We start from the raw sequence: 13,224 nt of genomic DNA on the forward strand, positions 1-13,224 counted from the left end.
TTTCGTTTTGTGAAAGGTCGATGGAGGTTGGTGAAAGGTTGATGGGCGATTGTGTAAACGGGGTTGGTATCTAATCTTCGGAGTGTGGGAAGTTAGTAAATACACGATTCCCAAGAAGCGATGCATAACTCGCTTCATGGGGCATAGAAGAGTGTATGAAAAATGGACGAGGAATTGGACAAGTGGGTGGTGGGCTAGAATTAGTTTCTTGGAATCCATACGGGTTGCTCGGGTCAAAAGGACGGTTGTAAGGATACATTTTTTCGTATTGTAGAAGGAGAATTTGAAGATGTGTAGAAGATGTGGTTGAATGTGGTAAAAAATTGAAGAAAAATGTGAGTTTTATAGTGAAAAAATGGAAGAAATTATTTTATTTTATTTTTTATTTTCATATAGCCGTTGGCCAACGGCTAGCCCAACGGTTATTTTCTTTTGGCCATTGACAATCCGCCAACTCACCTTGCTCCCCCGCCCCACGCCCGGCTTGAAAGCCAAGCCCCAAGGGGCCACGCCCCAACCCAAGCCCACCCGGGGTGGTGTCTTGGGCGTTTTACCCCAACCCACGCCCCAACCCAAGCCCCATATCCCATAGCCTTAGAACGCAACGGAAATAAAAGTAGATTTTGTAGAAATTTGTATAGGTCTGATTATCTTTCTAAATCGTATGAAGATCGCCTTTAGAACAAAATCCGGATAACTCAAAGAGAATGAATATGCAAGTTCCATCGCCAATTACAATTGATGGTTGGCGGTTAGCGTTTGTAACTGACGACAATTACTTAGTTACTTAAATGAGAAAAAAACCAGGAGAAACTTTATCAACAATTATCACCGATGCTCAGTTACCATTGATCGTTAATTCCAATTGATATCAGTTGCTAAAAATGACCATTTGCAACTAGGACCATAGGTATGGTGAGGATAGTCCCCAAAGGGACCATCCGTCACGTAGGCGCCAACTAAGCGAAGGTGGAGGACCATCTCCTTGGGGACTACCCAAGGGTGTGGAGGGCAGGGCCGGCCCTGAGAATTCATGTACCATGTTCGAGCTTGAAAAAACGTGCCTTTAGGGCCGCCCAAAATTCTTTTTTTATTAGTTTTTAGAAAATATTTGGGTATTGGGTTCATTAACCTAATGGGCTAAATAGTTTAAACAATATGATTTTTTTTAAGTGGGCCTATGTTAATATTTTTTTGGTTATACCCTATTAAAAAAAAATTACATATATAATATCGGATTTTTTTTTTAAATTATGTGCCCTACGAAATCACGGGCCCTGTTCGGTTGTCCTCCCCGCCCTCCTTCAGGGCCGGCTCTGGTGGAGGGGAAGCCATGACTACCCAAGAGGGGCCCACCAAAATTAAACCAGCCTATCAAATTAAAGCATGCAGGAGAGAGAGAGAACAAGGAAGAGGGGGTGGCTCGCCTCCAGCGTCCGGGAGAGGACGCCAACGACGTGACGGGGCGGGAGGGGGCGGTGTGGGACGATCCGGGACGGGGGCGACGGACCGGGGACGGAGCCCATACTCTCCGGTCTAATAAATATGTAATTGATAAGTACTACTTCTACTAGAGGGGGCAATCTTGACCCAAAGCGTTCCAAGTGGGTCAGTTTTGGTTGCTTTTAAAACTATATGGGTTGGTTTGGGTTTAACTAAATGGGTCACAATGGGTCACTTGAAATTCCATCTTGTTATTTTCGGGTCAAAACGGGTCGACAACATTAAATAAATGGGTCAATGTGGGTTAGTGTCTTAAATAAACGGGGCAGGTTTCGGATCGGAATGGGTTCAAAGTTCAAATTGAGTTTCGGGCCGACGCAGGTTTTGGATCGGAACAGGGTCGGTTTGGGTCGACACAGGACGGGTTTTGGATCGCAACGGGGTCGGATTTCGGGCCGACACGGGTTTCTGCACGGGATGGGTTTTGGATCGCAACGGGTTTTGGGTCGACACGAGTTTCCTCACGAGACGATTTTAGGGTCGGGACGAGTTTCGTACTGTTTTGACGCGAACCGTTTCGATCCGTACCGTTTCGACCAGTACTGTTTCGAATCGAACCGTTTAATCGCGAAGCGTCTCGACCTGAACTGTTTCGACCAGTACCGTTTGGGTGTCCCAGTTGGAAGGATTTGGGAATTTTATTCTTACAGAACACCCTTTGGGTGACTTCCAGAACATTTGACCAAATTTTAGAAATTGCAAACGCAATGGAATTGGATTTTCAAAATCAGGAAGAGGAAAAGATTGGATTTTCTTGCTGATATGTATAATCTGTTACCAACAGTTACGTTTATGTTTAGTTACCTCACAGAAACTTACCACTAATACATATAGACCTGCTTAATGGGATGAAAAGATTATATATTATATAAATAGTAAGATATAAAAAACCAAGTCAACAAAACACCAATATAAACACAACCGGAAAAATAACATGCATGACGTTCACAAATTTTACTTTATATTGAGTCCAATAAATATTATATAACATGTGTCAATTTTTTTTAAATCATGCATCCGTAAAGTAAACTATTAATCAATCAAATTCCAAATTTGCCATTCTACTGTTTATTAAATTTGCCTCATTAATTTCAAATTAGCCATACTGTTCATTAAGTTCACAAATTTTACTTTATATTGAGTCCAATAAATATTATATAACATGTGTCAATTTTTTTAAATCATGCATCCGTAAAGTAAACTATTAATCAATCAAATTCCAAATTTGCCATTCTACTGTTTATTAAATTTGCCTCATTAATTTCAAATTAGCCATACTGTTCATTAACTTTGATTTTTAATATAAGGATAATAATAATAATTACATTGTTGTTAGTGGTAAAATGGACAAGAGGTTTTTGACAAGGTGACCTATCACCACACTTTTCTAAAGATTTGGGTAGGGTATAGAATCTATAAGAAAAATTAATAATCAAATTGAAAATCGTTTCTTTCTTGCTTACCACTTCAATTCATATCTGCTTCATCAATTGTTTATATTTATGTCTGCTTCATCAACATGTTTATATTCATTTTTTAAGTATTCCCTAGAATATCATGTTTTTTTTTTTTTTAACTCCTGATATGCAATTGTGACTAGAGGAAATAGAGGAATTGGACTTGAAATATTTCGTCAACTTGCTTCAAATAGAGTTGAGATCATTCAACATCTAGAAATCAAAGTTATGAGAAATAGGACGTTTCTAGCCTTTCTAACGTCGCTTTTCACCAACCAGATATCAACGATCCATCTAGTATCGCGTGATTAGCCAATTTTATCCAAACACACTTCAGGAAGCTTGATATCTTGGTAAACAAGGACTCGTCCTTATAGCATTATATAATAATAAGTGAGATGAATATAATATCCAATTGAAATCATCAATATAGCGTACATAGCTGAAATTATTATTTGTGGTGGAAATGATATCACGTGTAACTAACATGAAAACATAAATTAATAAAAAAATGAATCAACTATAATTTAATGTGATATAAAGAGGAGAGGTGCTTGCTTACTTCTTCGTATCATAAGTCTCACTTCCTATTTGTCAATGGAGGAGCAAAGGTACATACCAAATGTTTATATTCATAATCTTTAAAATTCTTATATCTCAATTCACTTAGTGTTCTCACTTCATAAGTAGTTATATAAAAAATCTTTAAAATACTCCCTAGAATTTAATGTTTGTTCTTTTGAAAATCTAGATATGCAGTTGTCACAGGAGGAAACCGAGGAATCGGACTTGAAATATGTCGTCAACTTGCTACAAATGGAGTTAAGGTGATATTAACATCTAGAAATCATAGTCGTGGGGAAGAAGCTGTGAAGAAACTCAACGAATCTGGTCTTTCTGACGTTGTTTTCCATCAACTAGACACCAACGATCCATCTAGTATCGCGTGTTTAGCTAAATTTGTCCAAACACAATTCGGGAAGCTAGATATCTTGGTATGGAGAGATAGATCCTTAGATATTTTGAAATCTTGGACCTTTAGAGCAATATATAATAGATTTTGTTTTGGTCTAAAGTCAGACCAAACCAATAAAAGGCCATTTGCAAGAACATTTAATTCTTCTAACCTTTTTTTCGACTGCTCATAAGCTCCGTAAAATATTTTTATATCAATTGCTAAAAAAAGTAATTAAGCAAATCATTTCAATTCTAGAAAATCTAAAACTTGTTTACAGATCAATAATGCAGGGGAACTTGGGCTTGTTATACTCGATGCAAAAGAATTTAGAGACGGAGGAGGGTTTGTAAGTATTTCTCTATACAAATTATTAATAATTTTATTTATATAATCTAACAAATAGTTAAACATAAGACTGATTCTGAAAGCTAAAAAGCAATGTGAGACCCACAAATTATCCATAGATATGGACGACAATTTAGGGAGTTTAAATTATACCCACTATGACCGCCCGTAGTGGGGCGTGATTTTTAAAAAAAATTAAAAAAAAAACGCCCTAAAACGTCCCCACCCCCATTACACGGGGCGTTATTAGGCGTTATTTTTTGAAAAAAATGTTGTTCGCGTTATAATGAAAACGCTCAATTGCTTTGGAACAAATGATACACACCCAATCAATCACATCCACATGGTCTGACACCACATGCTGAATGCCCCATGTGTGCTTTTTATTTTTCATTAAAAATAATATGAGGGTTATTGGAATAATGCCCCACTACACCACTTTATGCTATAATGCCCCATGTTGACTGGATGACACGTATCGGATAATGCCCCATGGTAGGGGCATTATAACATCTTACCACTACACATGGTTTTAGAGTTTGAATTAGTATGGGCTGAGATCTACCACGTCTGATTTATTTAATTCTTAGTGGGACCTCTTTTTTGTTCATATGTAAGTGACATCTTAGGGGTGAGATAAGATTTTGAGATTATTAGGCCCTGGATTCGATTTCAATGGGGGGTTTTTTCTCTGATTTATTGGGTTTCCTCCGAGTTGGTGTATAGCCATTATTGCCTAGTGGAGATGGATATGATCGAGTGGTTCCGCTGGTGCCACGATGATACTCTAGTGGTCTGTCAGCGATCCAAATTTGCCATTCAATAAAAGTTGCATAGCGTGAAAAGTGTATCTATTGCAATGAATCCGTTTCAACAATTTTCCATTTTGGCGCCGTCAGGCAGACTCAATCAACCAGCTTAGTTTGCTATTTTTTTTTTAAATTGTGAACTAAGCCATAGTTTTCGTCAAAGCCGGACTATGAACACTCGTATCTTATATCTATCTAACGATGCCTTTCTATTTATAAATCACTTTTTTGATAATATAAAAACTAGAGGGATAACCCGCGCTACGCAGCGGGTTTTCTATCGGTATCAATTCAATTAGTGTGATACCGACATTTTATGTACCAACCGAAAGAGGAATTCGATTGGTATTGTTATGCCTTATTATGGTACCGATACTCACTCTAGTAACCAAAAAAAGAAACCAAAAAATAAAGTTCTAATATGTTTAAAAGAATATTGCGGCGCAGGTACATTGCAAATATCGAATGTATTAGTCTAATCGTTACGCAATGCGTTAAAAATATGAAAAAAATATGACCCACGCGCGTTGCAGCGCGAGTACGTCGCAAATATCGAATGTATTAGTCCAATCGTTACGTAATGCGTAAAAAATATGAAAAACGCATTTAGACGTATTTGATGATTTCAATGTAACCTGTAGGTGTAAGCTCGAAACTTTAGAGACTTGAGGGAGTAAAAAAGGTTTTACAAAGTTTTTAAAGACAACGACAAATTAGCGAAGAAAGTTACTGAACGGAAATTAAGTTAGTAAAAAACTTAATAGGTTGAAAACGTATATTATATGTATACATGGGTAAAGCTAGAATGTTGAAAATTAGAGGTATAACATGTAAAATGGAGTAAGGGCTAAAATTACTAATTACGAAAATAAAGGGGGTAGCAAAAATGAAAAGAAGTTGTTGCTTGTCTTTCTCCGGGGGGGGGGGGGGGATAGAAAAATAATAAGTATATTAACAAAGAAGAAGGACTGGACACATTTACACGTATTTGATGATTTCAATGTAACCTGTAGGTGTAAGCTCGAAACTTTAGAGACTTGAGGGAGTAAAAAAGGTTTTACAAAGTTTTTAAAGACAACGACAAATTAGCGCACGAAAGTTACCGAACGAAAATTAAGTTAGTAAAAAACTTAATAGGTTGAAAACGTATATTATATGTGATACATGGGTAAAGCTAGAATGTTAAAAATTAGAGGGGTTAGTTTGTATAACATGTAAAATGGAGTAAGATTACTAATTACGAAAATACAGGGGGTAGCAAAAATGAAAATAAGTTGTTGCACTCCCCTTCTCTTTTTCGCTTGTCTTTCTGGGGGGGGGGGGATAGAAAAATAATAAGTATATATTAACAAAGAAGAAGGACTGGAGCAATAAAAGTTGAAACCTAAAGGGGCCAAAAAGAAATAGCATAAGGGACTGATAGGCAAAAAAAAATATAAAAATAATATTATACCTACTGTTCATGCGTCTTTGCAAATGTTATATAGATAATGTTATATAGATAATGTTACTGGCCGGGTTAGGTACAAGTCGTGGATGAGAAGGCGCATCTTTTATCCAACATTATCGAGGAACCTTACGAATTGGCAGAAAAGTGTCTGAAGACAAATTACTATGCAACTAAAAAGGTTACAGAATCATTTATTCCTCTTCTCAAACTATCTAAATCCCCAAGAGTTGTGAATGTTACCTCTGGCTATGGACACTTATACGTAAGTAAAACTCATTTACGCATACATAAACGAAGGAAATTTGCATATAGTTAAGACGCTATCATTTTCTTGTTTTTAGTGGTTTCACAATGAAAAGTTGGTAGAAGAGTTGCAAGATATTGACAACCTAACCGAAGAAAGGATAGATGAGATAATCCAATGGTTTTTGAGTGATTTTAAGGCTGGTAAGTTGAAGGAGAATGGATGGCCAGTAACAGTCTCTGCTTACAAAGTTTCAAAAGCTGCTCTTAACGCTTACACAAGGCTCATGGCAAGAAAACAAGACAATATTCTTGTGAACTGTGCACATCCCGGGTATGTAGTAACAGATATGACATCTCAAACTGGAGCTATGACAGTGGAAGAAGGTGCTAAAGGCCCGGTAATGGTTGCTTTGTTGCCGGATAACGGGCCTTCTGGTGCATACTTTCATCAAACAAAGATAGCTCCGTTTTCAATACCAGAGTATGCCAGTTTTGTAAAAGCATTTTATGAGGGGAAATGATATTAATATGTAACAATGTTACTTCTTTTTCTTTTACTGTTTTTAGTTTGTTCTTCGAATCTTAAGTTTTGTTATTCTACCTATTTGGTCAATGTGTGGGGTTTTCTATTGGGACTACATATCCGCTGCCCTAGTATTTTATCTTCTTCGATGTATTTAGTATTTAGTTATATTATATTTTTTGTTATGTATGTACAAACTTGTGTTGTATATATCAAACTTAAACAAATATATCATATTCAGTCGTATTGAAACAATATAGTATTTTAATTTAAACGGTATAGTATGGAAACGGTGTAATATATTCAAATTGTACCCGGGTATTTCAAAATAATTAACGTTATAAAAATTTAAAACTGTTATATTTTAATTTAAACGGTATGGTATGGAAACACGGTAGAATAGATTTGAACCGTACCCGAGTAATTTAATAAAATTGACGGTATAAAAATCTTGAACGGTATAATATTCGAACCGCACCGAGACTTGGTATAATAATTTAATTTAAACGGAATTGTATTGAAACGGTATAATATATTCGAACTGTACCCGGATATTTCAAAATATTTAACGGTTTTAATTTAAATGGTATAGTATGGAAACGGTATAATATATTCGAACCGTACACAAGTATTAAAAAATAATTAATGGTATGATATTTAAACTATAGCATTTGAACTGCACTAGAAGTGGTATAATAATTTAATTTAAACGATAACAATATAATATATTCAAACCATATATATGTTTTTCAAAAAAAAATTAACGGTATATAATATTAATGGTATAACATTAACGATTATATATTTTAAGCGATTTAACCTTAGAACCGGGTGAGAATTTATACCACATATACATCAAAATAACGAAACAAAATCCTGATGGGTTATCTGCGTATAGCTCTATACGCAGCGTATATTAACCCTTGTTGTCTGTGCCAACGATTACTGGGCAGGTTCTGAATTCTATGTAACTTATACGCTGTGTATAGAGCTATACACAACGTATATAAACCCTAAGTATGCAAATAGGCAGCACTGGTATATGAATAGTCTGAGCCTTTCTATTTCTTTTAATGTCATTAGCAGATACACATACAACCAAATAACATGATGCAAAACTGTTAACAATTTGATAAGCATAAAGTCAATTCACAGCAAAGAAGATTTTGACAAGTTTATTAATATTAAAGTGAAGAAAATGCAAGGTTTAGGTTGAAGGGCATTTATGTCCATACAAATACAAAACCCTATTATGTAGGGCTGTAAACGAATCGAACGTTCAGCTAATGGTATACAACTCTTAATCACAATAAAATATTACACCAAATTATCATCTTACTTGGAATTGAACACAAGCCCTCTCACTAAGAGGCAAGAGCCTCTACCGAATGAGATAGCCTTACATTCGCAAGATAAACGTTCTTTTAAAAAATGGAGTTTGACTGTGTTGTTCAAAAAAGCTACCTAGAAAATTATATGGAGTTTGATCTTCACTAGATAAACATTCTTTTAAAAAGTGGAACAAATCAAGAGGGATTAACAGAATAAGAACTAGCATGCTTTGGAAAATAAGCAATCACATATTATATTCATCAGGTTCTTGCCATGAAGTTAACAGATTATTATGTATTATCATAAAAATATTCAAGCCTTTGATATATACTGTCACAATTTTTAACAGCTTTCATATTTTTTTTATCAGGATGCATCTGATTAACGCTTTAGCTTATAGTGCCGGGAATCATATTAAATTTGAAAGTACAACTTTATAATGGTAGAAATTGAGACAATAAATCCACAAGCTCGTTAGTGGCTCGAGGGACATGCACTTGATAAATGGACGCTCGAACATGATGGTGGAAAGCGATACGGGATAAGAAAGGTCACCCTCGCTCAACAAGGCTACAAGACGAAAAATTAATCTTTGTGAAATTTATAGAGAACGTGGTCATAACCGGGCAAAGATATCCCTCTAAGCCTAGAAGAATGAATGTCTAATCAAGGTGAGTTGTTTTGATATATTTCCTTTTAATTCGTATTTAGTATTAAGACGGCTAGCGAGTAGACTTTATTTAACATATTTATTTTTTATCTCTCGTAACATCAAGTTTGATTTTATATTAGCTTGTTTAGTGCTTATTTTATTTTTTTAAGTTTATTTAATTAGATGATTATTCTAATTGTATTAACATGCTTTGATTAAATAAAAAGAATTAATAACAAGTTGGTAAAAAATAAGAAAAAAAACTAATCTCTATCTATTAATAAGGAAACGGAATGAATAGTGCCTGCCACATCTGGCACTATTTATTGGGGGGGTTTTGGCGGTGGTGCATATAGACACGTGCCCTCATTTACCAGAACTGAGTCATCCTTGAAAGCACACATATATATCCTATACCCACAGAGAGAAACATTACTTGGTTTGGTTTGTTGTGATAGATTAGTGAAGAAAAAAGTTATAATAAGTTAATTGGATAATATATAAAAAGAAATAAATTAATAATATATTAGTGAAAAGTAATAATAAGTTACTTGGATAGTAATAAATAAAATGAAAGCATTAATAATATATTAGTTAAAGAATGATAACTGAATCGTTAACCAAACCAACTGATCCAAAGAAATATATAAAAAACCAAAAAAACTTTTAAAAAATTATTATATATATCAAATGACAATACCACTTTGCTACAGTGGTGTTGTCATTTTTTTTTCTTTTTTGTGGTTTTTTTTCTTTTTTATTTTTACCTTTTAATTTTCAGCATTTACTCTTACAACCCCTTAACTTTCTAAATACTTTTTAATCGAGTTTTACGTCTTTATTTTTATTTACGTGTCGATATAAACTTAAGTTGATTTACATTTCGACATGATTTTTTTTTTGTGTTTATATACGATTTTGCCCCCAGTATAAAATTCGATTTAATATTTTTTAGAAGACTATGGTAGTATTTTGTTTTAATTGGTTGACTCGATTTAATTTGTATTTGTCATGCCAAGCGGTAGTTTTTCCATCGTTTTAGTTTTTTTAGCAAAAGTATGGTAGTATTTTGTTTTACTTTGTTTACTCAATGAAATTTTCCTTGAAATCGTGTTATGAGTAGTATGTACAAGTAACTAAAACACAGACGTACATGCTATGAGAAATAAATATTCGGCTTAATTGCCCGCAACGCGGGCGGGCAAAACCTAGTTAACTATTAAATCTTGAGAAATCAAAGGGTAGAAGGTTTGTCATAATCCCACATCGGCTAAGTGAAGTATACAAAGATGTTGAGAAAGTCTATATAAGCAGAAGCTCAATAAGAGATTAAGCATACCTTTCTCGGCCTTTTGGCTAAGATCAAGTGTAGTATCTGTTTTTATCAGTTTAATATCTGATATGTGGGCCATCGGCCCACTCGATATTAATCTTATTTTTCATGGGGAAAGGTCCATCAAAATAGCTTGCTATTGGGGTCTTTGAACATTGCCTTGGTGTTACACTACTGCCTTGGCCTTGCGCACCCCTCCAATTTGCAGTCAATTTTTAATAAACCTGACTTTCTAGGCATATCTATTTCATTTTTAATAATAACTAGTAGACTTCCCCCGCGCATTGCGGCGGGAAGCCGACCAATATCGATTTGATTCCATAAGGCATCGATGCCGTAATCGGCACTTTGTATAGCATCTGTAAGATAAACCCAAAAATTAATGTCATGATACGCCTAAAAGAATATTGATACATATTTTATATGGATCAAAAGGTAAAAAATTGAATATCAAAAGTACAAATATCGGTACCGGTGTTCTGTTGAAATCGATGTGGTACCAATGTTGATGTTGTTCCAACAATATTAGTTTTGTTCGCCACCGACACTTGCTATAGCTTATGATATAAAAGAGATACTCTATACTGCTACCAAAGTTGTTCGGATAGTATCGATTCAGTTTGTCATCGTAAAGAACAAAAACAAGCAAACAATAGTAATTGACTCGTTCAGTTTTAAACAAAGCTTTTATCGAACGCAGATAAAAATTCTAAGCATGCCCTAACACTATATTCAGAGTTTAATAAATCATTAAACTATATTATTAGAATAAATGAAAAATGATAAACCGCGTTAATTTACAAACTATCGTATCTTAAAAATTATAGAATATAAACAATATATGATTAAAATGATTTATAATAATAAAATATTAAAAAAATATATAATAATACATAAATGTTAAATTACTGTTCATGAACACTTTTCTTTAATATGTATAATAAGATGGATGCTTGTTAGACTCAATTCATAATGTTTTCATTCATAATCAAAAATGTCTATCTATTAAGGCCATGTGTAGTCATAAAGCCTCTTTGAGGGCGTTATGCGACAAGTGGCATGCCACGTTATAGAGGGGCATTAGACCGTGGGGTATGGTGGGGCGGGGGTTTGGGGCATGGGTTGACACGTGGCTTGGGTGGGCTTCACTGGGGTGACCCACATTGAAGACGCTATAGTGGGGCGGGGGTTTGGGGCGTGGCCAGCCCAAACTGCATATTTATATTTTTAAAACAAATTTAAATTTTTTAATAATGTTTTTTAAATAAAGAAAATTACATAAAAAGATTCCTAGTGCTTGTAATATTTTTTCTTTATCTCTTCTCTCATCTCCAACATTAGTTCAAACTCTTCACCTGATAGGTGATCGATGGCCTGGGCTAGAAATTTCATATCATCTCGTATTTGTTTCAGGGCATCCCTAGCTTCTTTGTTCTTTCGAATTTCTGCCCTTTGTTGTTGGAATACGTTGAATGTATCTAACTTGCATGCAATGTCTTCCAACTGATCGCTGTATACTCCCCTACGCGAGCCCGAACTCCCAACTGAAGACGATGGTGTACTCGATCTTGATTTTTGAGCGCGCCTTTTTGCGGCATCTCTTCCGTATTCTGGCCGGTTTGGCGAATCATCCACATAGTCCTCCAGCTCTTGATCTCGTGCATCCGATTGGGCTTGGGACGAGGGTGTCCTTGACCTTTTGGAAGACGTGTTAGTTTCGCTACCACTGGGGATATTCGCCCACTTGGGATAGAACTTACAAATGTCCCAACAATGCATGAAACGGAAGTCGCTCCCCACATTCGTTTTGTATGTAACCAATGCATTTGTCACAAAGTTGACTTCGGTTTCACCACTTTTTGGGTTTTGCTTTGCCTAATGTAAATAACCACTAAATTTGGTGAGTTGCCCGCTTATCTCGATCCATTCGAGGATAAGCTATCATTTTCACGATAAAGCTCCCTTTCCATTTCTTCATGGAATGCTTTACTGATCGCGTCCCACAAATGGTTTCTATGTTGAAAATTTCCTATTTTAATAAAAACAAAATTTAATATATTACAAAGTTATATAAAAAAACATAAATATTAAAATAAGGGCTACAAAATTTTTAAAAATACCTAAAGTTGGATTTAGAGATTTCTGAACCCAAGCCCTCGCCAATGCAAGTTCTTCTTTAAGGACCCATCGTTGTTGTTTTCGTTTGGCGCTTTCAAGTGCTTTCTCGGCCTCGTTTTTTTTCTTGTGAATTCTCTTCTTGATGGGTTTGGATGCGGAAGGACCATTGATGGGGGGTTGAGTTTCGGGGACGGTTTCGGTTTGGGAAAGGTTGATGGACGTTTGTGAAAGGTTGATGTGCGTTTGTGGAATCGGGCTAGGTATAGAATCGTTGGTGTGAGGGAAGTTAGTATACACACGATTCGAGAGAAACGATGCGTAACCCGCCATATCGGGCATAGTGGAGTGTATTAAAAATGGGGGAATTGGACGATTGGGGACTGGTTGCTCGGGTCAAAACCACGATTATGGGGATTCATTTTTTGTATTGTGGTTGGATAAGAATTTTTTTTTTTAAAATAAGATAGAGATGAATATAAAAGAGGGGGAGTAGTTGTG

General features: G+C 35.5%; 1 protein-coding gene and 1 non-coding gene across 2 annotated transcripts; both read left to right on the forward strand.

Annotated features, from left to right (window-relative positions):
• Positions 1 to 3,417: 3,417 nt before the first annotated feature.
• LOC110937445 ((+)-neomenthol dehydrogenase) lies at positions 3,418 to 7,537 on the forward strand. The gene is made up of 5 exons (XM_022179867.2): positions 3,418 to 3,571; positions 3,712 to 3,955; positions 4,196 to 4,264; positions 6,596 to 6,784; positions 6,864 to 7,537. The coding sequence occupies exons 1-5, from the start codon at positions 3,558 to 3,560 to the stop codon at positions 7,287 to 7,289; spliced, it is 942 nt and encodes a 313-aa protein (XP_022035559.1). The 5' UTR covers positions 3,418 to 3,557; the 3' UTR covers positions 7,290 to 7,537.
• Positions 7,538 to 10,610: 3,073 nt separating this feature from the next.
• On the forward strand, positions 10,611 to 10,806 carry LOC118491772. The gene has a single exon (XR_004892217.1). It is a non-coding gene; the product is annotated as a U2 spliceosomal RNA (small nuclear RNA).
• Positions 10,807 to 13,224: the final 2,418 nt, after the last annotated feature.

Source organism: Helianthus annuus, chromosome 4, assembly GCF_002127325.2.
Source record: "Helianthus annuus cultivar XRQ/B chromosome 4, HanXRQr2.0-SUNRISE, whole genome shotgun sequence".
NCBI lineage: Eukaryota > Viridiplantae > Streptophyta > Magnoliopsida > Asterales > Asteraceae > Helianthus > Helianthus annuus.